This window comes from Lissotriton helveticus, chromosome 9, assembly GCF_964261635.1.
Source record: "Lissotriton helveticus chromosome 9, aLisHel1.1, whole genome shotgun sequence".
Taxonomy (NCBI): Eukaryota; Metazoa; Chordata; class Amphibia; order Caudata; family Salamandridae; genus Lissotriton; species Lissotriton helveticus.
In genome coordinates this window covers 351,111,002-351,138,197 of record NC_136070.1, presented here as the reverse complement: position 1 = coordinate 351,138,197, position 27,196 = coordinate 351,111,002, and the positions used below count along the sequence as shown (strand labels likewise).

At 46.3% G+C, this 27,196-nt stretch overlaps 1 protein-coding gene across 1 annotated transcript in view; it reads right to left on the bottom strand.

Moving 5' to 3' along the window:
* The window catches only part of UNC79 (unc-79 subunit of NALCN channel complex), a 641,854-nt gene that overhangs the window by 297,815 nt on the left and 316,843 nt on the right, over window positions 1–27,196 (bottom strand). The window contains 2 exon segments of the mRNA XM_078660089.1: window positions 16,765–16,944; window positions 18,398–18,599. Coding sequence (XP_078516215.1) covers window positions 16,765–16,944; window positions 18,398–18,599 — 382 coding nt within the window.

The window sequence follows — 27,196 nt, the reverse complement described above, 5'->3', positions numbered from 1 at the left end:
CTGTTATTAAGAGATCAAGGAAGGCTAGTTGTAGTTGACCGATCTCAATGGTGAATTTAAGATGGTTGTTCCTGTTATTCAGCCACCCTAGGAATTCTAGGCAACTATCGCTCGACCCTCGCCACACAACAAAAACGTCGTCGATGTACCTTTTCCAGGTTTTTATTCTATCGATGAAAGGATTAGTCTGGTTCAGTACATGATTTTGTTCGAACGAGTGAACATACAGATTCGCCAGGCTGGGGGCATAAACGCTCCCCATGCTGGTACCTGATGTCTGAAGGTAAATCTGGTCCTCGAATTGAAAAAAGTTTTGTTTCATGGCCAAGGTGGCACAGGCCATTATAAATTGAACGGGAGTAATGCTGTTCAGTTCTCTTGACTCCAGTAGTTGTTGTACCACGTCCAATGTCTCATCCTGCGGGATGGAGGTATAGAGTGCCTCAACATCGAATGAAACTAGGAGATCAGTATCTCTATCAAATTCGATGTTTGGTATCAATCTGAGGAGGTCAGTGGTATCTTTGAGATAGGTGGGCATTTCCTGCACCATTGGTCTCAGAAAATAGTCCACAAAGGTGGAGAGGGGTTCCAGGGCTGATCCTATCCCGGAAATTATCGGGCGTCCAGGGGGCGGTCGTTGCTCCTTATGAACTTTAGGTAGGGTGTAAAAGTAGGGCATTTTAGGGTGCTCAGTGCACAGGTACCTAGCTTCAGCAGGAGTGATCCATCCCTCAGAGGAGGCTTCTTCAACCATTACTTTGATATTTGATTTAAGCTCTTCTGTCGGGTCATGATTTACAGGAGCGTAAGATTGTCTCAAGTTAAGTTGTCTGAGACATTCTGTTCTATAAACTTGAGTGTCCATTACAACAATCGATCCGCCCTTGTCGGCTGGCTTTATGGTTAAGTCCTTGTTGTCAGTCAGAGACTTAAGCGCTAAGTGATGAGCTTTGGGCAAGTTCTGAAAAACTCTATGATGAGTACTGAAGAGATCATCCATCTCTTTTTCGAGGGCTTGCTCATAGGCCAATACTTGTGGAGGCATAAGGTGAGTGGGAGGGGTGAAAGTGGACTTACACTTCAAACCGGTGTTGACATCTTCTTCACTCTGAGTATTTTCTTCTTTGTCCGCGAAGAAGAAGTGTAATCTTATCTTCCTCAGAAACCTGGCTACTTCTAGCCGGGTTTCAAACTCATCATTATAATGAGTTGGCACAAAGCCCAGACCCTTATTCAGGGCCTCCTCTTCTTGCTGGGTCAACACGTGACTGCTCAGGTTGATGACTATACTGGAGCTGCACTGCTCTGTCCGGTCTCCTTGTTCTTGGATGAGTTGCTCCTCAGAGTCCTCCCCTCTGTTGATGTCGATGGGGGGCTGAAGTGAACTTGAGTGTTCCCTCTCTTCCTGCCTCTGGATCTGCCCCGGCCAAACCCTAAAAAAGGCTGTCCGTTGAAGTTATTCGCTTGGAAATTGCCGGGGAGGTTTGGCATATTTGGACCCATCGGCTGTTGGAATGGGCCTGGTAGTTGTGGTGGGAAGAAGGGTTGCATTCCTCCAAACTGCCAAGGATGGGGTGACCACCACTGTTGTTGTTGGTTGCCCCTCCAATTATATCTAAAATTCCTTTTACCTTGGCCTCGACCTCGTGAGTAGGAGTTATCACTGCCAGTGTCACTGCCCGACGAGTTATCACCAGAACTAGATGTACTGTAGGATGATCTTTTTCTACGGGTATTAGTACCAAAGTCTGGGGGAGTGTATGTGTCGCTAGAGTAAGGATAAATCTTCTCGAACTTAAACTTATCAAGATCTTTCTTGAATTTATCCATCTTAACCGACAGAGTGTGCTCTCTAAAATCCCTATTGTTTTTGTTTGTATCATCTAGATTCTTGCTAAAGACTTTAGTAGCTATTGTGGTTTTTATTTTGGACTCTAGGATTTGAATTTCTATAAGCATAGTATCAGCTATGCGTTTAGAAGTTTGGATAATCAGTATCAGCCAGTCTCTGGTACACCTCCAGGCGATCAATGCCCAGTTTTTTAGAAACTCCCTATCATTAAGAAATAGTCTAGGTGTGTTGGTTACTATGAGACCGGTGGGTGCACAGTCATTACGTAGATATTGTGCCATGATTGTGCCATGTGTAGCTGTCCTAGTTTGTGACTTCTTTAGAACTAATAGTTTACCCCATTCATCCTCCCCCGTAGTGACAGCAGACACTGAGGAGTCTGTCAAGTCAGGATGATCTGCCAGTGCTGCTAGGAGATCAGCATCGGAGAAAGATAAGCCGTGGTTCTCGGCCATGGTAGGGAAAAGTGTCCTGTCAAGCGTGCAAAATATGATCCAGAGTGGCAATAAAAGGTTCGAATCACAATTACGTGATGAACCACTACTACGATATAATTAATTCGTAGGGAATATTAGGTCCGCAGCCAAAAGACTGCACTGAGACAACAAAACACAACGGTAGGGGAGGACCTAGGGGAAGTTTAAAGACCAAGCTCTGGATACTATCCCCAGAAGAACTAATAAACAACAAAGGTACCAGAGGGTCTTGAAATGAAAATGCCCATAAGTAAGGAAAGACTAACCAAGGAACCACAATTTCACACAGATAGTGTCACAGAGAGCACTCCAAGAATGAAGAAAAATACCCATCAGTCACCATTCGGATCCGCCCTTCATCATTTGGGATTTTATCCGTACCACCCGTCAGAGGTTGTTAATGCTCTACTGGGAGGTCAACCCGGTGGTAGGAGGTGCCTTCCAACAGTGTTAGAGACGACAGTGTGGAGTACCACTAGATGTTAGTAAGTGGCCAAAAAAGTGGGACTGGGGTGTGCAGTGCCAAAAAGGTGTGAGAAAAAAAGAAACCAAGAAAAAGTGTGTTTAAAATTGGTTTTGAAAAAGCACTTAACAAAAGTTTATTCCAAGTGTGCTTGCCATACCAATGTTAAAAACAATGTAACCTTAAGCTGACTATTTATGAAGACAGCCTATGGTAAGTGTGGTCATGTGGTCGACAAGTTTCAGCAATGAAGGGACTATTACGTCCTTGCTTTCATCAGGACCAATTTACAATAAAACTACTGCACCAACATAAGAATGTGAGACAAAACATAGAACTAACACCCATGAAAACATAAACAAGTGTCCACAGTCACCTGAATGCTTTGGGTGCCCTTACAGTCTGTGCACGTCACTGTAGAGAGAGAAAAAAGTGGGGAGGTATAGCTATCAATAACAAATGGGCCAAACAGTAAGACCATTAATTATGGTTCAAACTAAATGTGGTTTTTTGACAAAGGCACTTACTAGGCAAAACTCAATGGAAATACATGTGGAAAGAAATTTCTCATGCCACATGTCATAATGCTCTTACCTAAATCTGTAAGGCAGGCTGGCCTCACCCCACCTGGCAGAGGCTCAGGGAAAAATGAAGCACCGCTCTAAAAAACATGTAAAACACATGTCAAAACATAAAATGCACAATACAGAGACAGAATTCTCCCTCAAATTACAACCGAGAAACCACGGTCTTGTTTATCCATCAAAGGTGGTATTCTTTACTGAATGGAGGCTCCGTCTGTATAAGACCTCAGCAAAAGAAAACGAAAACGAAGAGATGTAGCAAAGTGCAAGGGCTCCTCTCACCTAACCGTCGGTACTCCTGGCCGGCGTCCTGGCCGTCTGGGGAGGTACTGACGGTTGGCATTGGACCGTGTTATAAACCCTGCTCTAATTGGTTAAATCTCCACATGAGGCAAGCACTAGCGCCTCTGGATAAGTATCACTGCAGTAGGGGCTATACGCCCACTCGTTAGAAAGCCAAACAGCGCTCGCGCGTACTCAATGTAAACACCAAAAGGCAGGCGGAGGGATGTTTAAAAGCCGCGCTGCTATTGGGTGCGCGGTCGCGTTGAGCGTCTGAACGCGTCTCCTGGTTGGACGCGCAGTCACGTGGGGCCCGAGCCGTGTCCCGTGATAGGAAAAAAAGGCTGCAATAAGATTGCTGGGTCTGATGTAGGTTGTCAGGGAGATGGGGGTAAACAAATAGCGATAACAGGTCCTGTTAGTATACGGGCCGAAGAAAAAGGTGATAAAAAACTGCGTTTTGGAGTACATAGCACTGGCAAGCTATAGGGAAGCGCAAAAAACTCTAAACTCAAGGAGTGAAGTTTGCATTCATAGATTAAGGCCACGGAAGTGTAATACACCATGAGGGGAGTAGAACTCCCTGAGTGTCTGTCTGTAGGTACAGCAATTGAAAGCAGGGATTCCCTATTCAAGTATAGTACAAGCTAGCCTGAAGATCTTAATACAAAGAAGGATACACAAATCTCGGGAAAGCCTGGATAACTGTATCCCTCTTACTAGGGAAAAGCTAACTGCCCACTGCTGGAGATATAGCTACAGGGATGAAACTGGAAACTTGAATAAGGCGATAGTATTGCCAATGGGACCAATCACAATGAGGACCACGGAATTTCATCGTTCAACCCCTCTTTGTGGGTTTTCAATCTGAGTACCCATCTTTGTTCCTTTTTCAATAAGAAGATGGCCACATCTGTAGTATGGGTTGGTATAAACGGTTGCTCAAGGACAGTCCACTGAAATTCGGTGGCTAGATGTTTGGCCTCCAGAAAGTGAGAAGTAAGTTTTGTTGCTTGTCTTGCGCACCGGATCGTGCTCTTGTGCTCAGATATCCGTATGCGGACCTTGCGTGTAGTCATGCCCACATACTTGTAACCACAAGGGCAAGTGATCAGATAGATGACGTGGTCACTATTACAATTAGTGAATTTGAATTGCTTCCATGGTCTGGTGGTCCCTATGTCTATTTCCAGTGTCTTCTTTGTCTGGGCACAGACCTGGCAGTTGCCACAGGGGTGATGTCCTTGGACAGGTGGAAGATCCCATAATGTGCCTACAGCTCTGGGCATCTCGTCGCGTGGCCTGGTATGCACAAGTCTGTCCCTCAGATTCGGGCCCCTCTTGAAGGAGATCATGGGGCGGGGAAGGTTAAGATGCCCGGAGTTCAGGATCGGCCAGTGTTTCTTGACCGCACTCTGAATGCGGTTTGAGAGGCTGCCAAAAGTATGGACAAAGGTGAGTCGGTCTAGCTCCGGCTTGGGAGGTTTCGGTTCTAATAAGGCTTCCAGATTATTGTTCATAGCCCTTTTCATGGACTTTTTCACAAGTTTGGGAGGATATTTCCTGGCCACTAGTTGTCTACTCAGATCGGTAGAGTGTTTGTTGAAAGTTATCCTAGTAGAACAGTTCCTCTGTACCCGAAGAAATTGGCTAAAAGGGAGGCTCTCCCTCAGAGCTCGTGGATGATTGCTGTCGAAAAGTAACAGAGAGTTCCTTGCAATGGACTTCCTGTAAAGTTCTGACTGTAGGCCCTCAGGTCCTGCTGTTATTAAGAGATCAAGGAAGGCTAGTTGTAGTTGACCGATCTCAATGGTGAATTTAAGATGGTTGTTCCTGTTATTCAGCCACCCTAGGAATTCTAGGCAACTATCGCTCGACCCTCGCCACACAACAAAAACGTCGTCGATGTACCTTTTCCAGGTTTTTATTCTATCGATGAAAGGATTAGTCTGGTTCAGTACATGATTTTGTTCGAACGAGTGAACATACAGATTCGCCAGGCTGGGGGCATAAACGCTCCCCATGCTGGTACCTGATGTCTGAAGGTAAATCTGGTCCTCGAATTGAAAAAAGTTTTGTTTCATGGCCAAGGTGGCACAGGCCATTATAAATTGAATGGGAGTAATGCTGTTCAGTTCTCTTGACTCCAGTAGTTGTTGTACCACGTCCAATGTCTCATCCTGCGGGATGGAGGTATAGAGTGCCTCAACATCGAATGAAACTAGGAGATCAGTATCTCTATCAAATTCGATGTTTGGTATCAATCTGAGGAGGTCAGTGGTATCTTTGAGATAGGTGGGCATTTCCTGCACCATTGGTCTCAGAAAATAGTCCACAAAGGTGGAGAGGGGTTCCAGGGCTGATCCTATCCCGGAAATTATCGGGCGTCCAGGGGGCGGTCGTTGCTCCTTATGAACTTTAGGTAGGGTGTAAAAGTAGGGCATTTTAGGGTGCTCAGTGCACAGGTACCTAGCTTCAGCAGGAGTGATCCATCCCTCAGAGGAGGCTTCTTCAACCATTACTTTGATATTTGATTTAAGCTCTTCTGTCGGGTCATGATTTACAGGAGCGTAAGATTGTCTCAAGTTAAGTTGTCTGAGACATTCTGTTCTATAAACTTGAGTGTCCATTACAACAATCGATCCGCCCTTGTCGGCTGGCTTTATGGTTAAGTCCTTGTTGTCAGTCAGAGACTTAAGCGCTAAGTGATGAGCTTTGGGCAAGTTCTGAAAAACTCTATGATGAGTACTGAAGAGATCATCCATCTCTTTTTCGAGGGCTTGCTCATAGGCCAATACTTGTGGAGGCATAAGGTGAGTGGGAGGGGTGAAAGTGGACTTACACTTCAAACCGGTGTTGACATCTTCTTCACTCTGAGTATTTTCTTCTTTGTCCGCGAAGAAGAAGTGTAATCTTATCTTCCTCAGAAACCTGGCTACTTCTAGCCGGGTTTCAAACTCATCATTATAATGAGTTGGCACAAAGCCCAGACCCTTATTCAGGGCCTCCTCTTCTTGCTGGGTCAACACGTGACTGCTCAGGTTGATGACTATACTGGAGCTGCACTGCTCTGTCCGGTCTCCTTGTTCTTGGATGAGTTGCTCCTCAGAGTCCTCCCCTCTGTTGATGTCGATGGGGGGCTGAAGTGAACTTGAGTGTTCCCTCTCTTCCTGCCTCTGGATCTGCCCCGGCCAAACCCTAAAAAAGGCTGTCCGTTGAAGTTATTCGCTTGGAAATTGCCGGGGAGGTTTGGCATATTTGGACCCATCGGCTGTTGGAATGGGCCTGGTAGTTGTGGTGGGAAGAAGGGTTGCATTCCTCCAAACTGCCAAGGATGGGGTGACCACCACTGTTGTTGTTGGTTGCCCCTCCAATTATATCTAAAATTCCTTTTACCTTGGCCTCGACCTCGTGAGTAGGAGTTATCACTGCCAGTGTCACTGCCCGACGAGTTATCACCAGAACTAGATGTACTGTAGGATGATCCTTTTCTACGGGTATTAGTACCAAAGTCTGGGGGAGTGTATGTGTCGCTAGAGTAAGGATAAATCTTCTCGAACTTAAACTTATCAAGATCTTTCTTGAATTTATCCATCTTAACCGACAGAGTGTGCTCTCTAAAATCCCTATTGTTTTTGTTTGTATCATCTAGATTCTTGCTAAAGACTTTAGTAGCTATTGTGGTTTTTATTTTGGACTCTAGGATTTGAATTTCTATAAGCATATAAGGATTTTTTTTTTTCTCTCTCTACAGTGACGTGCACAGACTGTAAGGGCACCCAAAGCATTCAGGTGACTGTGGACACTTGTTTATGTTTTCATGGGTGTTAGTTCTATGTTTTGTCTCACATTCTTATGTTGGTGCAGTAGTTTTATTGTAAATTGGTCCTGATGAAAGCAAGGACGTAATAGTCCCTTCATTGCTGAAACTTGTCGACCACATGACCACACTTACCATAGGCTGTCTTCATAAATAGTCAGCTTAAGGTTACATTGTTTTTAACATTGGTATGGCAAGCACACTTGGAATAAACTTTTGTTAAGTGCTTTTTCAAAACCAATTTTAAACACACTTTTTCTTGGTTTCTTTTTTTCTCACACCTTTTTGGCACTGCACACCCCAGTCCCACTTTTTTGGCCACTTACTAACATCTAGTGGTACTCCACACTGTCGTCTCTAACACTGTTGGAAGGCACCCCCTACCACCGGGTTGACCTCCCAGTAGAGCATTAACAACCTCTGACGGGTGGTACGGATAAAATCCCAAATGATGAAGGGCGGATCCGAATGGTGACTGATGGGTATTTTTCTTCATTCTTGGAGAGCTCTCTGTGACACTATCTGTGTGAAATTGTGGTTCCTTGGTTAGTCTTTCCTTACTTATGGGCATTTTCATTTCAAGACCCTCTGGTACCTTTGTTGTTTATTAGTTCTTCTGGGGATAGTATCCAGAGCTTGGTCTTTAAACTTCCCCTAGGTCCTCCCCTACCGTTGTGTTTTGTTGTCTCAGTGCAGTCTTTTGGCTGCGGACCTAATATTCCCTACGAATTAATTATATCGTAGTAGTGGTTCATCACGTAATTGTGATTCGAACCTTTTATTGCCACTCTGGATCATATTTTGCACGCTTGACAGGACACTTTTCCCTACCATGGCCGAGAACCACGGCTTATCTTTCTCCGATGCTGATCTCCTAGCAGCACTGGCAGATCATCCTGACTTGACAGACTCCTCAGTGTCTGCTGTCACTACGGGGGAGGATGAATGGGGTAAACTATTAGTTCTAAAGAAGTCACAAACTAGGACAGCTACACATGGCACAATCATGGCACAATATCTACGTAATGACTGTGCACCCACCGGTCTCATAGTAACCAACACACCTAGACTATTTCTTAATGATAGGGAGTTTCTAAAAAACTGGGCATTGATCGCCTGGAGGTGTACCAGAGACTGGCTGATACTGATTATCCAAACTTCTAAACGCATAGCTGATACTATGCTTATAGAAATTCAAATCCTAGAGTCCAAAATAAAAACCACAATAGCTACTAAAGTCTTTAGCAAGAATCTAGATGATACAAACAAAAACAATAGGGATTTTAGAGAGCACACTCTGTCGGTTAAGATGGATAAATTCAAGAAAGATCTTGATAAGTTTAAGTTCGAGAAGATTTATCCTTACTCTAGCGACACATACACTCCCCCAGACTTTGGTACTAATACCCGTAGAAAAGGATCATCCTACAGTACATCTAGTTCTGGTGATAACTCGTCGGGCAGTGACACTGGCAGTGATAACTCCTACTCACGAGGTCGAGGCCAAGGTAAAAGGAATTTTAGATATAATTGGAGGGGCAACCAACAACAACAGTGGTGGTCACCCCATCCTTGGCAGTTTGGAGGAATGCAACCCTTCTTCCCACCACAACTACCAGGCCCATTCCAACAGCCGATGGGTCCAAATATGCCAAACCTCCCCGGCAATTTCCAAGCGAATAACTTCAACGGACAGACTTTTTTAGGGTTTGGCCGGGGCAGATCCAGAGGCAGGAAGAGAGGGAACACTCAAGTTCACTTCAGCCCCCCATCGACATCAACAGAGGGGAGGACTCTGAGGAGCAACTCATCCAAGAACAAGGAGACCGGACAGAGCAGTGCAGCTCCAGTATAGTCATCAACCTGAGCAGTCACGTGTTGACCCAGCAAGAAGAGGAGGCCCTGAATAAGGGTCTGGGCTTTGTGCCAACTCATTATAATGATGAGTTTGAAACCCGGCTAGAAGTAGCCAGGTTTCTGAGGAAGATAAGATTATACTTCTTCTTCGCGGACAAAGAAGAAAATACTCAGAGTGAAGAAGATGTCAACACCGGTTTGAAGTGTAAGTCCACTTTCACCCCTCCCACTCACCTTATGCCTCCACAAGTATTGGCCTATGAGCAAGCCCTCGAAAAAGAGATGGATGATCTCTTCAGTACTCATCATAGAGTTTTTCAGAACTTGCCCAAAGCTCATCACTTAGCGCTTAAGTCTCTGACTGACAACAAGGACTTAACCATAAAGCCAGCCGACAAGGGCGGATCGATTGTTGTAATGGACACTCAAGTTTATAGAACAGAATGTCTCAGACAACTTAACTTGAGACAATCTTACGCTCCTGTAAATCATGACCCGACAGAAGAGCTTAAATCAAATATCAAAGTAATGGTTGAAGAAGCCTCCTCTGAGGGATGGATCACTCCTGCTGAAGCTAGGTACCTGTGCACTGAGCACCCTAAAATGCCCTACTTTTACACCCTACCTAAAGTTCATAAGGAGCAACGACCGCCCCCTGGACGCCCGACAATTTCCGGGATAGGATCAGCCCTGGAACCCCTCTCCACCTTTGTGGACTATTTTCTGAGACCAATGGTGCAGGAAATGCCCACCTATCTCAAAGATACCACTGACCTCCTCAGATTGATACCAAACATCGAATTTGATAGAGATACTGATCTCCTAGTTTCATTCGATGTTGAGGCACTCTATACCTCCATCCCGCAGGATGAGACATTGGACGTGGTACAACAACTACTGGAGTCAAGAGAACTGAACAGCATTACTCCCGTTCAATTTATAATGGCCTGTGCCACCTTGGCCATGAAACAAAACTTTTTTCAATTCGAGGACCAGATTTACCTTCAGACATCAGGTACCAGCATGGGGAGCGTTTATGCCCCCAGCCTGGCGAATCTGTATGTTCACTCGTTCGAACAAAATCATGTACTGAACCAGACTAATCCTTTCATCGATAGAATAAAAACCTGGAAAAGGTACATCGACGACGTTTTTGTTGTGTGGCGAGGGTCGAGCGATAGTTGCCTAGAATTCCTAGGGTGGCTGAATAACAGGAACAACCATCTTAAATTCACCATTGAGATCGGTCAACTACAACTAGCCTTCCTTGATCTCTTAATAACAGCAGGACCTGAGGGCCTACAGTCAGAACTTTACAGGAAGTCCATTGCAAGGAACTCTCTGTTACTTTTCGACAGCAATCATCCACGAGCTCTGAGGGAGAGCCTCCCTTTTAGCCAATTTCTTCGGGTACAGAGGAACTGTTCTACTAGGACAACTTTCAACAAACACTCTACCGATCTGAGTAGACAACTAGTGGCCAGGAAATATCCTCCCAAACTTGTGAAAAAGTCCATGAAAAGGGCTATGAACAATAATCGGGAAGCCTTATTAGAACCGAAACCTCCCAAGCCGGAGCTAGACCGACTCACCTTTGTCCATACTTTTGGCAGCCTCTCAAACCGCATTCAGAGTGCGGTCAAGAAACACTGGCCGATCCTGAACTCCGGGCATCTTAACCTTCCCCGCCCCATGATCTCCTTCAAGAGGGGCCCGAATCTGAGGGACAGACTTGTGCATACCAGGCCACGCGACGAGATGCCCAGAGCTGTAGGCACATTATGGGATCTTCCACCTGTCCAAGGACATCACCCCTGTGGCAACTGCCAGGTCTGTGCCCAGACAAAGAAGACACTGGAAATAGACATAGGGACCACCAGACCATGGAAGCAATTCAAATTCACTAATTGTAATAGTGACCACGTCATCTATCTGATCACTTGCCCTTGTGGTTACAAGTATGTGGGCATGACTACACGCAAGGTCCGCATACGGATATCTGAGCACAAGAGCACGATCCGGTGCGCAAGACAAGCAACAAAACTTACTTCTCACTTTCTGGAGGCCAAACATCTAGCCACCGAATTTCAGTGGACTGTCCTTGAGCAACCGTTTATACCAACCCATACTACAGATGTGGCCAGCTTCTTATTGAAAAAGGAACAAAGATGGGTACTCAGATTGAAAACCCACAAAGAGGGGTTGAACGATGAAATTCCGTGGTCCTCATTGTGATTGGTCCCATTGGCAATACTATCGCCTTATTCAAGTTTCCAGTTTCATCCCTGTAGCTATATCTCCAGCAGTGGGCAGTTAGCTTTTCCCTAGTAAGAGGGATACAGTTATCCAGGCTTTCCCGAGATTTGTGTATCCTTCTTTGTATTAAGATCTTCAGGCTAGCTTGTACTATACTTGAATAGGGAATCCTTGCTTTCAATTGCTGTACCTACAGACAGACACTCAGGGAGTTCTACTCCCCTCATGGTGTATTACACTTCCGTGGCCTTAATCTATGAATGCAAACTTCACTCCTTGAGTTTAGAGTTTTTTGCGCTTCCCTATAGCTTGCCAGTGCTATGTACTCCAAAACGCAGTTTTTTATCACCTTTTTCTTCGGCCCGTATACTAACAGGACCTGTTATCGCTATTTGTTTACCCCCATCTCCCTGACAACCTACATCAGACCCAGCAATCTTATTGCAGCCTTTTTTTCCTATCACGGGACACGGCTCGGGCCCCACGTGACTACGCGTCCAACCAGGAGACGCGTTCAGACGCTCAACGCGACCGCGCACCCAATAGCAGCGCGGCTTTTAAACATCCCTCCGCCTGCCTTTTGGTGTTTACATTGAGTACGCGCGAGCGCTGTTTGGCTTTCTAACGAGTGGGCGTATAGCCCCTACTGCAGTGATACTTATCCAGAGGCGCTAGTGCTTGCCTCATGTGGAGATTTAACCAATTAGAGCAGGGTTTATAACACGGTCCAATGCCAACCGTCAGTACCTCCCCAGACGGCCAGGACGCCGGCCAGGAGTACCGACGGTTAGGTGAGAGGAGCCCTTGCACTTTGCTACATCTCTTCGTTTTCGTTTTCTTTTGCTGAGGTCTTATACAGACGGAGCCTCCATTCAGTAAAGAATACCACCTTTGATGGATAAACAAGACCGTGGTTTCTCGGTTGTAATTTGAGGGAGAATTCTGTCTCTGTATTGTGCATTTTATGTTTTGACATGTGTTTTACATGTTTTTTAGAGCGGTGCTTCATTTTTCCCTGAGCCTCTGCCAGGTGGGGTGAGGCCAGCCTGCCTTACAGATTTAGGTAAGAGCATTATGACATGTGGCATGAGAAATTTCTTTCCACATGTATTTCCATTGAGTTTTGCCTAGTAAGTGCCTTTGTCAAAAAACCACATTTAGTTTGAACCATAATTAATGGTCTTACTGTTTGGCCCATTTGTTATTGATAGCTATACCTCCCCACTTTTTTCTCTCTCTACAGTGACGTGCACAGACTGTAAGGGCACCCAAAGCATTCAGGTGACTGTGGACACTTGTTTATGTTTTCATGGGTGTTAGTTCTATGTTTTGTCTCACATTCTTATGTTGGTGCAGTAGTTTTATTGTAAATTGGTCCTGATGAAAGCAAGGACGTAATAGTCCCTTCATTGCTGAAACTAGTCGACCACATGACCACACTTACCATAGGCTGTCTTCATAAATAGTCAGCTTAAGGTTACATTGTTTTTAACATTGGTATGGCAAGCACACTTGGAATAAACTTTTGTTAAGTGCTTTTTCAAAACCAATTTTAAACACACTTTTTCTTGGTTTCTTTTTTTCTCACACCTTTTTGGCACTGCACACCCCAGTCCCACTTTTTTGGCCACTTACTAACATCTAGTGGTACTCCACACTGTCGTCTCTAACACTGTTGGAAGGCACCCCCTACCACCGGGTTGACCTCCCAGTAGAGCATTAACAACCTCTGACGGGTGGTACGGATAAAATCGCAAATGATGAAGGGCGGATCCGAATGGTGACTGATGGGTATTTTTCTTCATTCTTGGAGAGCTCTCTGTGACACTATCTGTGTGAAATTGTGGTTCCTTGGTTAGTCTTTCCTTACTTATGGGCATTTTCATTTCAAGACCCTCTGGTACCTTTGTTGTTTATATGTCCTTATATGCACATCCTAGAGCGAATATTAGAGTTAATGGTGCTACGTCCTCCTTTTTTAATCTTCGCCAAGGTACTAGACAAGGATGTCCTTTGTCACCGCTCTTGTTTTTATTGTCTATCGATCCACTGCTTCGGTTAATTAATCTTCATCAGGATATTAAGGGTTTTCATTTTGGTCCACACTGCATCAAAACAGCTGCTTATGCAGATGATGTACTCATTTTCTCTGATGATATAGTTTCTGCAATTCCTGCTTTTTCGGATACTATTAATCTTTTTTCTAGTGTTTCTGGGTATTCCCTTAACAAAGACAAAACGGAGATGTTTCCACTCAATGTTTACTGTTTTCCAGCTCATATGGGGAATGCTGGCTTTAAATGGCAATCAAAGCAGATTAAGTATTTGGGGATTTGGTTTCGTAGTACACTTTATGACACTGTAGCCTTAAACGAGACTCAAAATTTACTCAAAATTCGTCAACATTTAGATACGTGGTCTCCTAAGCATATCTCTTGGTGGGGACGTCTTCCAACTTTGAAAATGATGATAACGCCCATTATTAATTTTGTATCTTCTAGGATTCCTATTAGGCTATCTTCGTCTTTTTTTCATGAAATTGATTCTCTCACCTCTAAGTTTCTCTGGAGTGATAAGAGAGCTAGAATTGCTTATAGGTCTTTGAGGAAACCCTATGATATGGGTGGCTGTAATTTTCCCGATTGGGAGAAATATCAAGTAGCTTTCTTAGCCTCTCAGGGGGCCCTTTGGTTCTCCTCAGATCCTCGTCACACGCCATCTTGGGTATTGATTGAACAAGAACTTTCTTTCCCTTTACCTTCCTCCTCTTTCTTAACTACTTCCACGTTGTCTATTCCGTTTTCTCGGACTATTATCTTAGACACCATTGCAGTAGTTAAAACTATTGATGAGAAAGTCTCTATTCCAATTCATAAATCTAGGTGGTCCTCTTTATGGAGCAACTCTAAAATTAAAATTGTTATTGATTCCAATGTGATGACTCATTGGGCTAATAAAGGAATTACGTTGGTTCATCATCTTTATGATTCCAATAATGATCCATTACCTTTTTCCTCCTTAGCGCAACAGTTTTCTCTTAATAATTTGGATTTTTATACCTTTTTAAAAATAAAAGTTGCTCTTGCTAAGCTGCGTCTTGATCCAGTTTCTCCTACTATAGCTCTATTACAGATGTGGATTAGATCTGGGCATGTGGCTTCTAAGATTTATAAATATTTGTCTTCCAATCCACCTGCTTTGTCTACTGTTACTCAACAGAAATGGCTGCATCATTTTGATCATGATCTTACTAAACATATATCCTCAGACACTTGGCAGTTGATTGGGAGGCTTTCTCTTCGTAATAAAATTGCCCCTTCTCTAATTCAATCTAAATTTTTCTCTCTTAATCTATTACATTGGACTCCAGTACGCTTACATTCTCTCCATCTTAAAGAGGATGATCTTTGTTGGAGTTGTGGCTTAGCTGCAGGTAATTATCCTCATATGTTTTTTGAGTGCTCCTTACTCCAGCCTTTTGGGGATTTGGTCCATAAACATCTTATGTTAATATTTGAAATTCAATTTCAGCTTTCCTTTACCATGGTCTTGTTGGGCCCATGGGCGTCACCTATACCATTACCTTTGGACTCTTTAGATTTGCACTTATTAGACCTATTATTGACAATTGCGGTGAAGATTATCCTTATGGAATGGAAATCATTTAGTTCCATCTCTTATCATACCTGGTGGGCGTGGGTTTAAGTTTTACGAGGAGCGCATACTTCGGTAGATTAGGCCTATCTCTCCCTCTCTATCTCTAGTGGAGTTTGGAGAGCTTTGGATGAATATATGGATTTGGCATCAAGAGGGTTGGTGGAGCAATATCCCTTTGTGGCGTCTATCTGATTACTGTACTTCTTTCTTTTTGTAGTGTTGCAGCAGATCCTTCCTTCCATCCTTCCCCCTTCCCCCGCCCCCCTCCCCGTGTTTTTTCTTTCTTTTTATCTTTCTCTCTGTCTTCTGCTTTCTCTCTTTCTCTTTCTTCTTTTTTCTCCCTTTAATCAATTTTTTTTATCAAAGTGATACTTTTGACTTTTATTATGGTTCCTTCTTGTCATTCTTTTTTTTGCAATACGCTTATGACATGGTTAGAGGAACTATATGTGACATATTTACAGTTGCTATCTTGTATCTCTTTTTTGATCAATTGTATCACTTTCTTATTGTATTTAACTATTTATATGCCTTCTTGCAAACTAATAAAATTATTGAACAAAAAAAAAGTACACCCAGGCAGAGCTAAACCAGAAGTATAAATCAGACCCAGTAAACATGTTGAAGGCAGCTTTGCACTGAGGGAGACTGCCACTAGAATGGGGCTATGGGAACATGGAGCAGTTATGGTGGCCTGCTTACAAAGCAGGTCCCTAGCATACTGCTTACCAGGGAAAGGCTAGTTCGGCCTGAACCTAGGAAACTATATAGATTGGTAAGTGTGTTGGTAAGGGTGAGGGCTTTGCATATAGGTAATTAAATAGATGGGTAAGTGTGCATTAAAACGTGATGGTGCAGATAGGCATGCCTATAAAGATGTCAATTGGAATGCCCTTTGACAGCTGAGATTGTGACAAGGATGGCATGCCTTTTGAGAGATGAGAAGGTTGAGAGGAATGGCAATTAGGTGATTTTAAAGTATATACATACAACTCTTAGGAGATGTGATCGTGTACTCATTAAATAACAACACTAATGATGCAACATGTATTTTATATTTGAGTTGGCCAATGTACATTAATCTTGAAAGACAGGATGTCTGATAATGTACTTGAACTTAGTGAAATGGCATGGCTGGAACACATGAACCTCAATAGAATGGATGGATGATGCACAGGAAATATTAACAGAAGGGTGGGCTGATGATTGAGGCAATGGGTTGGGTGCTTCTGTTGACCCTTAAAAGTGGCTGACCTTAACCCCTAAAAGAAGGGCGAAAGGAGAGTTGCTAAAGGCCCCTAGTAGATGATATGTCTAATATTAATTAAGAGGGTGTGTTAATCAGGGTTACAGGTGCTAAACATACCTTGATAGTATCAATTTTAATAGAAGTTTTGTGCAGAGGGTATCAGTGGAGAGTTTGACATAAATAATGTACAGTGTTTCACAAATAATGTATGCATATTACAAAAAATGGTTAGATATTTCAAGTTCAAAAGAAAAGTATACTCAACGAATTTTGGTGTTGAGGGTTTCTGGGAGGGAAATGGCTCTCTTGGACTCCAGAGGGCCCTTCACACTGTCCCGGAGGGAGCGCACACTCTTCTGGCGGTTCCGCGCGAAGCGGGCCCTTTTGATCTTCCACATGGCTGCATCACTCAGGTTGGCCACGTTAGTCCGGACAGCAGTGATAGCTTTACGAGTAAAATGTTAGTGGGTTAATTAGAAGTCACAAAACTGGAAAAATATAAATCCTTCAACCATGCAAAATATTTTTCTATAAATCACTATACATCAATGCATTTCCTTTGGCTTCAAACACTTAACTTCAATTTGCAAGCATGCTGTGTATAATCTTAATTTGTGCGAAATAAACACATTCTTACTTTCCTATTTGTGTCCACGAAGGTCTACTGATGTTCAGCGGGTTTGGATGTATAGCTGAGGCATTGATCACATCTGATTCAGGGTTACAGAAGCAAGGAGCCAGTAGTTTAGCTGGTACATCCACTGGCAACTGGCTTGTTAGGGTATGGCGGCCCAGCATTTGCCTATCCTGGTCCTTTCTCCAGCCAGCTACAGGTCTTTCACCAACAGTGTCCGTGTGGTCACCATGGGTGAGAAACACTTTAACTAGGTACTAAACCTCAAGCCGTAGGACTCAAAGGCCTGTATACTGGATGTATGTTCAATGGCACCACTACACACAATGCTACTGCTCCTCCATCCTCCACTGAAGCAGGGCCATGAGTAAAGGAGCATTTACTCATTCTTTCAAGAAGTACCATAGATAGCCTAACTTGAATTTCATCTTTTTCCCTATATGCTCTCTTTATGTGCAACTGGATGATTTTAGCACGATAATATTTGCTTGATATGAACCTGCCAAACTGTCATATCTAAGCTAAATACTAACAGGATGTTCTTTCGCATGTGCTGAAGTCTTTTTATAATGCCAACAAACTACAGGCAGAAATCAGTAAAGATGGGTGTGCTCTCAATAAACTGATGAGTCTCCACCAATCTGAGAGAGGCAAGGAGAAGAGTGATTGGACATACTCAGTCCCTCATTGCCCACAGTGGGATCTTGGAACTTTGTTTATACATATGTGCTTGTGGTGCAAGCTGAGGAACATCAGAGCTTGAGAAGCCTATGTCAGGTCTATCCACTTTATTATGGTACAGCTGGATTGATGTCCAACAGTAGAGCTATGTGGGTGAAATCTCATTCCATTCCATTCAAGATGTTGACAGAAGGGAAAGCCTGAATAGATGACTACATAAGTAAAATAGCCAGTGTTAGCAGATTACTTTCCTATGCCATCCCTTCTTTTAAAGTGAAACTTACATGAGGATTAACACAAAGTTTACAGTTAAGTGTGCATTTATAAGATAAGACATTGTGGCCTTCAAGACCACATACATATGGGTTTTCACTTAAGCCAAGTCATACTGAGCCCTGCTTGCATGACTAGCATACCCCACCAAACACTGGGAATTATTGGGCATTTAAAAACAGTTCGACAACATATTGTGAAAGGATTAATGGAATCCGCGAAACCCCTCTACTACTGAGCACCACAAGTCAAATGACTCAGGCAGTGCTGTATATTGCTTACACAAGAATTGTATACTTGCTCTGCTTACTTGTAGGGAAAGGGAACTCCTTGTTGCAATCCAGATGGAGCTGTGCTTCGAGGGACAGAGTCTCAAACCGATTCACAAAGAACTCCCAACTCAGGGCTGGAATGTCTTGCTTCAGGAAATGAAGCAGCAGCAGCTTACTCAAAATGGTGGGTCTGTCTTTGACAACTGTATCGAACTGAAAATCAAGGCACAGGCACAGGCCCTACAGAGAGAGAAAAGGACAACAAATAGAACATGAAGATTTCACACTGAGGAGAGCCACCCCATCTATCCATGAATAATGATGATTGTCAGAAATCGGTTTATTAATTTGGGAGGGGTGCAAGTTTACTAACTAGTCTGGTTAGACCAAAACACAGGCCTTCATTATGATGTTGGGCGGACCGCCACCTACAGGCCATCGGTGGTGGTCTGCCTGACATCCTGGGCAGCGGTTTGACCACCGATTACAATTCTGGCGGTCAGAGCACAAAGTGCAGGGTGAAGACCACCACCTCCGACAGGATCCACCATCCTGTTGGGCGGCTGTCAGAGGTCCCTTTCCGACTGTCCTTTCATGATAGTACCACCGCCATGGAAAGGCAGACGGAAATAGATTTTGGGGGCTCCAAGCAGGGCCCCCATCCCAGGAGAGCCACTGGAATGTGGCCCTGGGGGCACATGTTGATACCCCACACACATTTATGCACTGTGTGCCAGGCACCACATGGTGCCTGTCACATAGTGCATGAATGTTCACAAAGTGCTCAAGAACACTGCGGCTTGTGCTGCGGCCCTTTTCCAGGGCCGCGGTACAAAAGGGGGTGGTGATGGACGGAGCATCTGAACCAATCAAACACTCACACCCAGTCCAAAGATCTGGGTTTAATCCATCACCGTTCTTTAGCCCACTCTGCCACCCCAGTTCAGACATGGCTATATGCAAATCAGTCTGACCCTGTGCCTCATGGGAACAGTCCAGCCCGAACTGCCAACCCATGCCTTCCCTGGACAGGAAACAAGCTTCCGAGGACCGGTTGTTGGCATTACAGCCGTCTTCAGCCCGGCTTGCTTGAATCCAGTGGCAAAGTGAGCAAGGGACTCACGTCTGAGCATACCCTGCCACACTTATGGCGGCCAAAAGCGGTACAAAAGGGGGTGGTGATGGACGGAGAATCTGAACGAATCAAACACTCACACCCAGTCCAAAGATATGGGTTTAATCCATCACCGTTCTTTAGCCCACTCTGCCACCCCAGTTCAGACATGGCTATATGCAAATCAGTCTGACCCTGTGCCTCATGGGAACAGTCCAGCCCGAACTGCCAAGCCATGCCTTCCCTGGACCGGAAACAAGCTTCCGAGGACCGGTTTCTGCATTACAGCCGTCTTCAGCCCGGCTTGCTTGAATCCAGTGGCAAAGTGAGCAAGGGTCTCAAGTCTGAGCACACCCTGCCACACTTATGGCGGCCAAAAGCGGTACAAAAGGGGGTGGTGATGGACAGAGCATCTGAACCAATCAAACACTCACACCCAGTCCAAAGATCTGGCTTTAATTCATCACCGTTCTTTAGCCCACTCTGCCACCCCAGTTCAGACATGGCTATATGGAAATCAGTCTGACCCTGTGCCTCATGGGAACAGTCCAGCCCGAACTGCCAAGCCATGCCTTCCCTGGACCGGAAACAAGCTTCCGAAGACCGGTTTCTGGCATTACAGCTGTCTTCAGCCTGGCTTGCTTGAATCCATTGGCAAAGTGAGCCAGGGACTCACGTCTGAGCATACCCTGCCACACTTATGGCGGCCAAAAGCGGTACAAAAGGGGGTGGTGATGGACGGAGCATCTGAACCAATCAAACACTCACACCCAGTCCAAAGATCTGGGTTTAATCCATCACCGTTCATTAGCCCACTCTGCCACCCCAGTTCAGACATGGCTATATGCAAATCAGTCTGACCCTGTGCCTCATGGGAACAGTCCAGCCCGAACTGCCAAGCCATGCCTTCCCTGGACCGGAAACAAGGTTCCGAGGACCGGTTTCTGGCATTACAGCCATCTACAGCCCGGCTTGCTTGAATCCAGTGGCAAAGTGAGCAAGGGTCTCAAGTCTGAGCATACCCTGCCACACTTATGGCGGCCAAAAGTGGTACAAAAGGGGGTGGTGATGGACAGAGCATCTGAACCAATCAAACACTCACACCCAGTCCAAAGATCTGGGTTTAATCCATCACCGTTATTTAGCCCACTCTGCCACCCCAGTTCAGACATGGCTATATGCAAATCAGTCTGACCCTGTGCCTCATGGGAACAGTCCAGCCCGAACTGCCAAGCCATGCCTTCCCTGGACCGGAAACAAGGTTCCGAGGACCGGTTTCCGCATTACAGCCGTCTACAGCCCGGCTTGCTTGAATCCAGTGGCAAAGTGAGCAAGGGTCTCAAGTCTGAGCATACCCTGCCACACTTATGGCGGCCAAAAGCGGTACAAAAGGGGGTGGTGATGGACAGAGCATCTGAACCAATCAAACACTCACACCCAGTCCAAAGAACTGGCTTTAATCCATCACCGTTCTTTAGCCCACTCTGCCACCCCAGTTCAGATATGACTATATGCAAATCAGTCTGACCCTGTGCCTCATGGGAACAGTCCAGCCCGAACTGCCAAGCCATCCCTTCCCTGGACCGGAAACAAGCTTCCCCGGACCGGTTTCTGGCATTACAGCCGTCTTCAGCCCGGCTTGCTTGAATCCAGTGGCAAAGTGAGCAAGGGACTCACGTCTGAGCATACCCTGCCACACTTATGGTGGCCAAAAGCGGTACAAAAGGGGGTGGTGATGGACGGAGCATCTGAACCAATCAAACACTCATACCCAGTCCAAAGATCTGGGTTTAATCCATCACCGTTCTTTAGCCCACTCTGCCACCCCAGTTCAGACATGGCTATATGCAAATCAGTCTAACCCTGTGCCTCATGGGAACAGTCCAGCCCGAACTGCCAAGCCATGCCTTCCCTGGACCGGAAACAAGCTTACGAGGACTGGTTTCTGGCATTACAGCCGTCTTCGGCCCGGCTTGCTTGAATCCAGTGGCAAAGTGAGCAAGGGACTCACGTCTGAGCATACCCTGCCACACTTGTCTGAACTGGGTGGCAGAGTGGGCTAAAGAATGGTGATGGATTAAACCCAGATCTTTTGACTGGGTGTGAGTGTTTGATTGGTTCAGATGCTCCGTCCATCACCACCCCCTTTTGTACCGCTTTTGGCCGCCATAAGTGTGGCAGGGTATGCTCAGACGTGAGTCCCTTGCTCACTTTGCCACTGGATTCAAGCAAGCCGGGCTGAAGACGGCTGTAATGCCAGAAACCGGTCCTCGGAAGCTTGTTTCCGGTCCAGGGAAGGCATGGCTTGGCAGTTCGGGCTGGACTGTTCCCATGAGGCACAGGGTCAGACTGATTTGCATATAGCCATGTCTGAACTGGGGTGGCAGAGTGGGCTAAAGAACGGTGATGGATTAAACCCAGATCTTTTGACTGGGTGTGAGTGTTTGATTGGTTCAGATGCTCCATCCATCACCACTTCCTTTTGTACCGCTTTTCCAGGGCCGCAGCACAAGCGCAGTGTTATTGAGCATATTCCGACTTCCATGCTAGCGGTCCTATCGTAATACGGCAGGTGAGCAGTCCCATTCCCGCTGAGACAGCAGACGGTCGTCTGACCAACCGCCATCATAATAAGCCCCACGGTTCTGAGAGAGCCGTAGCTCATTCCCTGGTAACAGTGGCATTGGCAGCCGGCATTTCACCAGAGTAATGTGTGATATGTTCCAGCATTGTCATCATTTTTAAAGACATTAACACACTAAGGGCCCGATGTAGGTAAAAGGGAATTTCCGATTCCAAAATACCGAGGCGGGCCGAATCGGTATTCTGAAATCGGAAAACGAGATGTAGCAAACAAACAGCGAAATAATAGCGAATCGGTCGGCATCGGTAATGTGAATCGGTACGTACCGAATCGGCATGGACCGATTCGGAAAGTACCGAATCGCCTACCACCGAATCGGAACTAGCCGAATCGGCTACCACCGAATCGGAAATAGCCGAGTCGGTAAAATCAGAATCGGCAATTACCGAATCGGAGGTATGAAAACACACCCATGGCCAAAAAGCCCATAGGAATGCATTGAAGAAACCGAATCGGCTGTATCCGAATCGGATGATACCGAATCGGATTTCACCGATTCGGTAATATCCGATTCGGATACAGCCGATTCGGTAAAAGCCGATTCAGCCAATGAGGTGGCTCCCCCTCCCCCACCCAAACAGGGAGTGGCAACCCTGGCAGGTGCAGCCAATTAAGAACTTTCTGGAGAGCCAGCCTGAGCTGAGCACTCACAGTTAGCAGCAGTGGGAGTAGGAGGTAGTGAACTGTTCAGAGCAAGATGGCAAACCAGAGTGAGAGCCAGAAGTCCAGCCAGAAGAGGAAGCCTAAGTTCAGCAGCACCGAGCTGCAGGTGTTGGTTGAGGAGGTGGTGAGGGTGCACCGGCAGCTATTCGGAAAGCTGTCCCTCAATGTGCCAGACAGCACCAAGAGGAGGCTCTGGAGCGAAATCGCCCAAAAGGTCAACGCTGTGGGTGTCACCCCCAGGTCCCTGGATGAGCTGAAGAAGCGCTTCTATGACATCCGCAGCCTGACCAAACGGAAGATGGCAGAGATCCAGAAGCAGGCTGGAGTCACTGGTGGTGGCAGGAACCCGGCGCCACCCCTCACCGAGCTGGAGGAACTGGTCTCCAGCACCATTGAGAGGGAGAGCGTGACCCGAATTGGGACCCTGGACAGCTCAGCCAGAGCTACAGCTACAGGTAAGAGGCATGCGCATCAGGACACACCCTACCAGACACCTCCCCATTAGACACAATGCATAGCCAAACCCCAGCACAGTACTGTAACCAACATACAAGAGACAAGCATCATGGTACATCCAGTCAGCAGAAGGTATCAAAATATGGCAGTGCAGAATCACAAGACATGAAACAGTGGAACACATTCTACGGAGATGCTAGGACATGTGGAATGCTTTAATTGTACTGACTGTAATACATCGGCACTCTATTTACAAATGCTTCTTTGTACCTAGGGGCACCATCAGGCGGACAACCACTGCCAAAGGAGGCAGCAGCACCATCTACCACTGCACTCGCAGGGCCGAGCACGAGTCAGGCTGCCGAGGAGGAGGAGGAGGAAAACACCATAGGGCTGGGTATTGAGGGAGACCTGGCAATTGACTTTGATGCACTTCACTCCCCACAAATGCAAAGCACACCCCCCTTGCAGTTCTCCCCAGAGAACTCCCCGACAAGGGAGCTCTTTCCACCTACACCAGCTCCTGCCACTGTGGCTCCAGTACACCCTGTCCTGGGAGCAGGGGCTCAGGCCCCGGCCAGCACCACACCCCCACCAGTGGCACCCCAGCCCACTCAGCAGGCGGGCAGCAGCAGTACCCGGCGCCGTGCCATTCCCACCACTGCAGAACCAGCACGGGAGGCCAGTGTGTTCCTGGGCCTCGAAGGTAATATGGTGAAGATCCAAAGGCAGCAGGCGAAATCCATCATGGCATGCCAACGCCAGCTCCTGCAGCACAACCTGCAGATGGGGGAAATGGTGAAAGGATTTCAGGCCTTTGTGGATTCCAACAAGGAGGCAGTAGCAGGTTTAGGCAGGCTAACCACTGCCATCACACAGTTATGTGGCAGACTGGAGGAGCAAGAGGTGGTGCGCAGGCGGGATGCCCGGGTGCAGAACCGCTCCATAAGCCGCCTTGCTGCAGCAACGGCACAACTCTGTCAGCGCGGTGCCAACATGGAGTCTAGTCTCGCACAAAATACCGCAGAGTTGACAAGGGGAATGGCCCGCATCACGACAGCAATGGAGGCCTTGATCATCTCTAACACTGCCGCAAATCCTGCCCTGGACCTGGGGGATGCTGGGGACAGCAGCAGCCGCAGCAGCCCGGCCAGCGCTGCGTCAGAGCCACGCAGGAGCACCAGGCGCTCCGCAGATGCCGCTGGTCATTCTGAAGGGGGTGAGGGACACCACAGTGGGGCTGCAAAGCGCTCAAAGAAATAGCCTAGCAAGGGCGGGTGAGGCAACCTGGACCTTAGACTTTTGTTTTCTTTGCTATTACACCTTTTTTTTGTTGCACATCAGTGCAGTAACTGTGTAGCAACAGTATTAAAAATTGCTTATTCAACACAACCATTCACCTGTCTGTGCATTTGTACTCACTCAGAAATAGTTTGCTGTTATCTCCTCACGTCTGTATCTGCCATCACTTGGCGTACACACCCCAGCTGGCTGTGTTAGTGGCACAGCTTCGTCGTCGTCATGGTCCTCGTAGTCACTCAACTCCACCTCAGTGCCCTTCTTCACCGCAAGGTTGTGTAACATTGCAGAGACAGCTATGATTTTGCAACAGGTGATGGGGGTATACTGCCTTGCACCTCCACTCTTGTGCAGGCATCTAAACCTGCTTTTCCAGATGCCGAATGTCCTTTCCACAACATTCCTGGTGCTTTTGTGGGCACGGTTATACCTCCTTTGGCTGGGTGTAGAGGGGTTGAGGTAGGGGGTGAGAATGAATGAGCGGAGGGCATATGCACTGTCGCCTAGAAGGAAAAGGGGTAAAATTACTTACATGCATACATGTATTTCACTTTGCTGTTTTTGGTTATGGGGGTCTGATGATGTGTCTCACCTAGGAGGTATCCTTCTCCAAATTCCCCAGCCATCAGCCGTGCATAGATGCCGCTCTGTTGGAAAATGTAGGAGTCGTGGGTACTACCCGGAAATTTTGCTACCAGGTCTGTGATGGTGCATTTCGCATTGCAGATCACCTGTACGTTGATGGTGTGAGTGGACTTCCGATTGCGGTAGATGTATTCTGTGTCAGATGGTGGGCAAATCGGAATGTGTGTGCCGTCTATGCAGCCAATGATGTGGGGGAATCTTGCCATCTGGTAGAAGTCTGCTTTGGTCTGTACCAGTTCTGCCTGGGTTGCAGGGAAGGAAATGTACTGGTCCATCCTTAGTATCATTGCATCAAGGAACTTGTGGAAGAACCTTGACAGGCTGCTCTGGGTCACCCCTCCTGCCACAGCGACTACACTTTGATAGCTGCCAGACGCCAGCAGGTGTAGGCAGCATAGCACCTGCACATGCACAGGGATTGCGTGTGCCCTTGGGGTGGGGTGCTGCAACAGGGGTTGGAGGTCCCTAATGAGCTCTGTGATGGTCTCTGAGTCCAGCCTGTACCGCTGTAGGATCTCTGCATCTGTCAGCATGACCAGGGTGATACGCTGTCTGTATACCTGCTCCTCTCTTTGCCATTCCCTCTCTCCTTGCTGCTGTAGCCGTAGCCGCCTCGCTATGACATAAAAAGCTGCCATCCTGCAAGTTGCAATGCATTTTGGGGCTGTTTTTATGGGTTGGAGTTGGTTACCACCTGATCGTAATCCATGGTAATTACCGAGTGGATTCTACCGATTTTGAGCCAAAATCGGTGTTTCTGTGCCTCCCTACATCTCCCCATCTGTCCGAATCGGGGATTTTCCCGATCGGTGATTCTACCGATTTGGTAGGTTCTCCGATTTGGCTTCTGTCCGATTCGGTGTCTCTACCGAATCGGTACATGGACCGATTCGGCTTATGTCCGATTCGGTGTCACTACCGATTCGGTACATGGACCGATTCGGTGTTTGCATCCGATTCGGTGTGTTACCGATTCGTACAGTATCCGATTTTCGGTATGTACGTATCGGATTCTTTTACATTCGGTAATCATTCCGATTCGGTTTTCGCTCCGATTTGTACTTTTTTTTTAGCCCTACATCTCGATGCCAGTATACCGATCGGTAAGGGCCCTAAATCGGTATTTTCGGCCGTTACCGATCGGTAACGGCCTACCTACATCGGGCCCTAAAATTCCCCCAAATATTAAGAAAGTAGAGACAAATGTAATACGCAAAAAGTCAGAAAAAATATCAAAATCAGACAGGGGAAATCTAAGATATGATTAAAAAAAAATTTAATACAAAAAAGGTTTCAAAAATGTACAGCGCCATTGAAAAATATCAGTTTAAGGTTCACTGGAGTTTGGTGCAATTTCAGATCGAACCATGATTAACTGTTGGTCAGATACACCACTCAACCTTTTAACCTTGAGACTTAGACACTTTATCAGAGTTCAAAGACTTCCAAAGGCGCACGGTTCAAGGCCTAGAAGTCACCATGTCATCAAGCTACTCCTGAGGTCATTGGCTTTGATGCCAAAAACTAAGGGGGCAAAGCTAAATGTCATGGCCACCCAAGTCGCTTCACTGCTGGGATACATTTGCCACCTCTCCAAGCCAAGTATTTATTATCGGACTTAGTCACTTTTTGGCTCTCATCTTAATTAATCAGTGGGGCATGGCTAGAAGCTGTAGCCAGGCAGTACTCAACAGGTCTGCATACCTTTATCATGAGGTCTCACTGAACCAGTTTTCAGTGTATGAAAATGCTCATAGAGGGACAGACCTAGTTTTCTTGCTCACCCACAGGGCGTCTTCCCTGGGAAATGTCAGCTCCTTGCCCCGGTACATATGAGGTGCTGGGATAAGTCTTTCCTGTCACTATGAGCACTCCTAATTTCCTAGGACTGGCTTTTAGGCACCAGGTTTTACATCCACACTGAGAGCTGACCAGAGGCGGTGAGCCTTCAGAGAAGGATAGTACACTCTTTGTGTAGTGTGGAACTATGTTGCAGAGCGCCGTGCTCAGCCCATG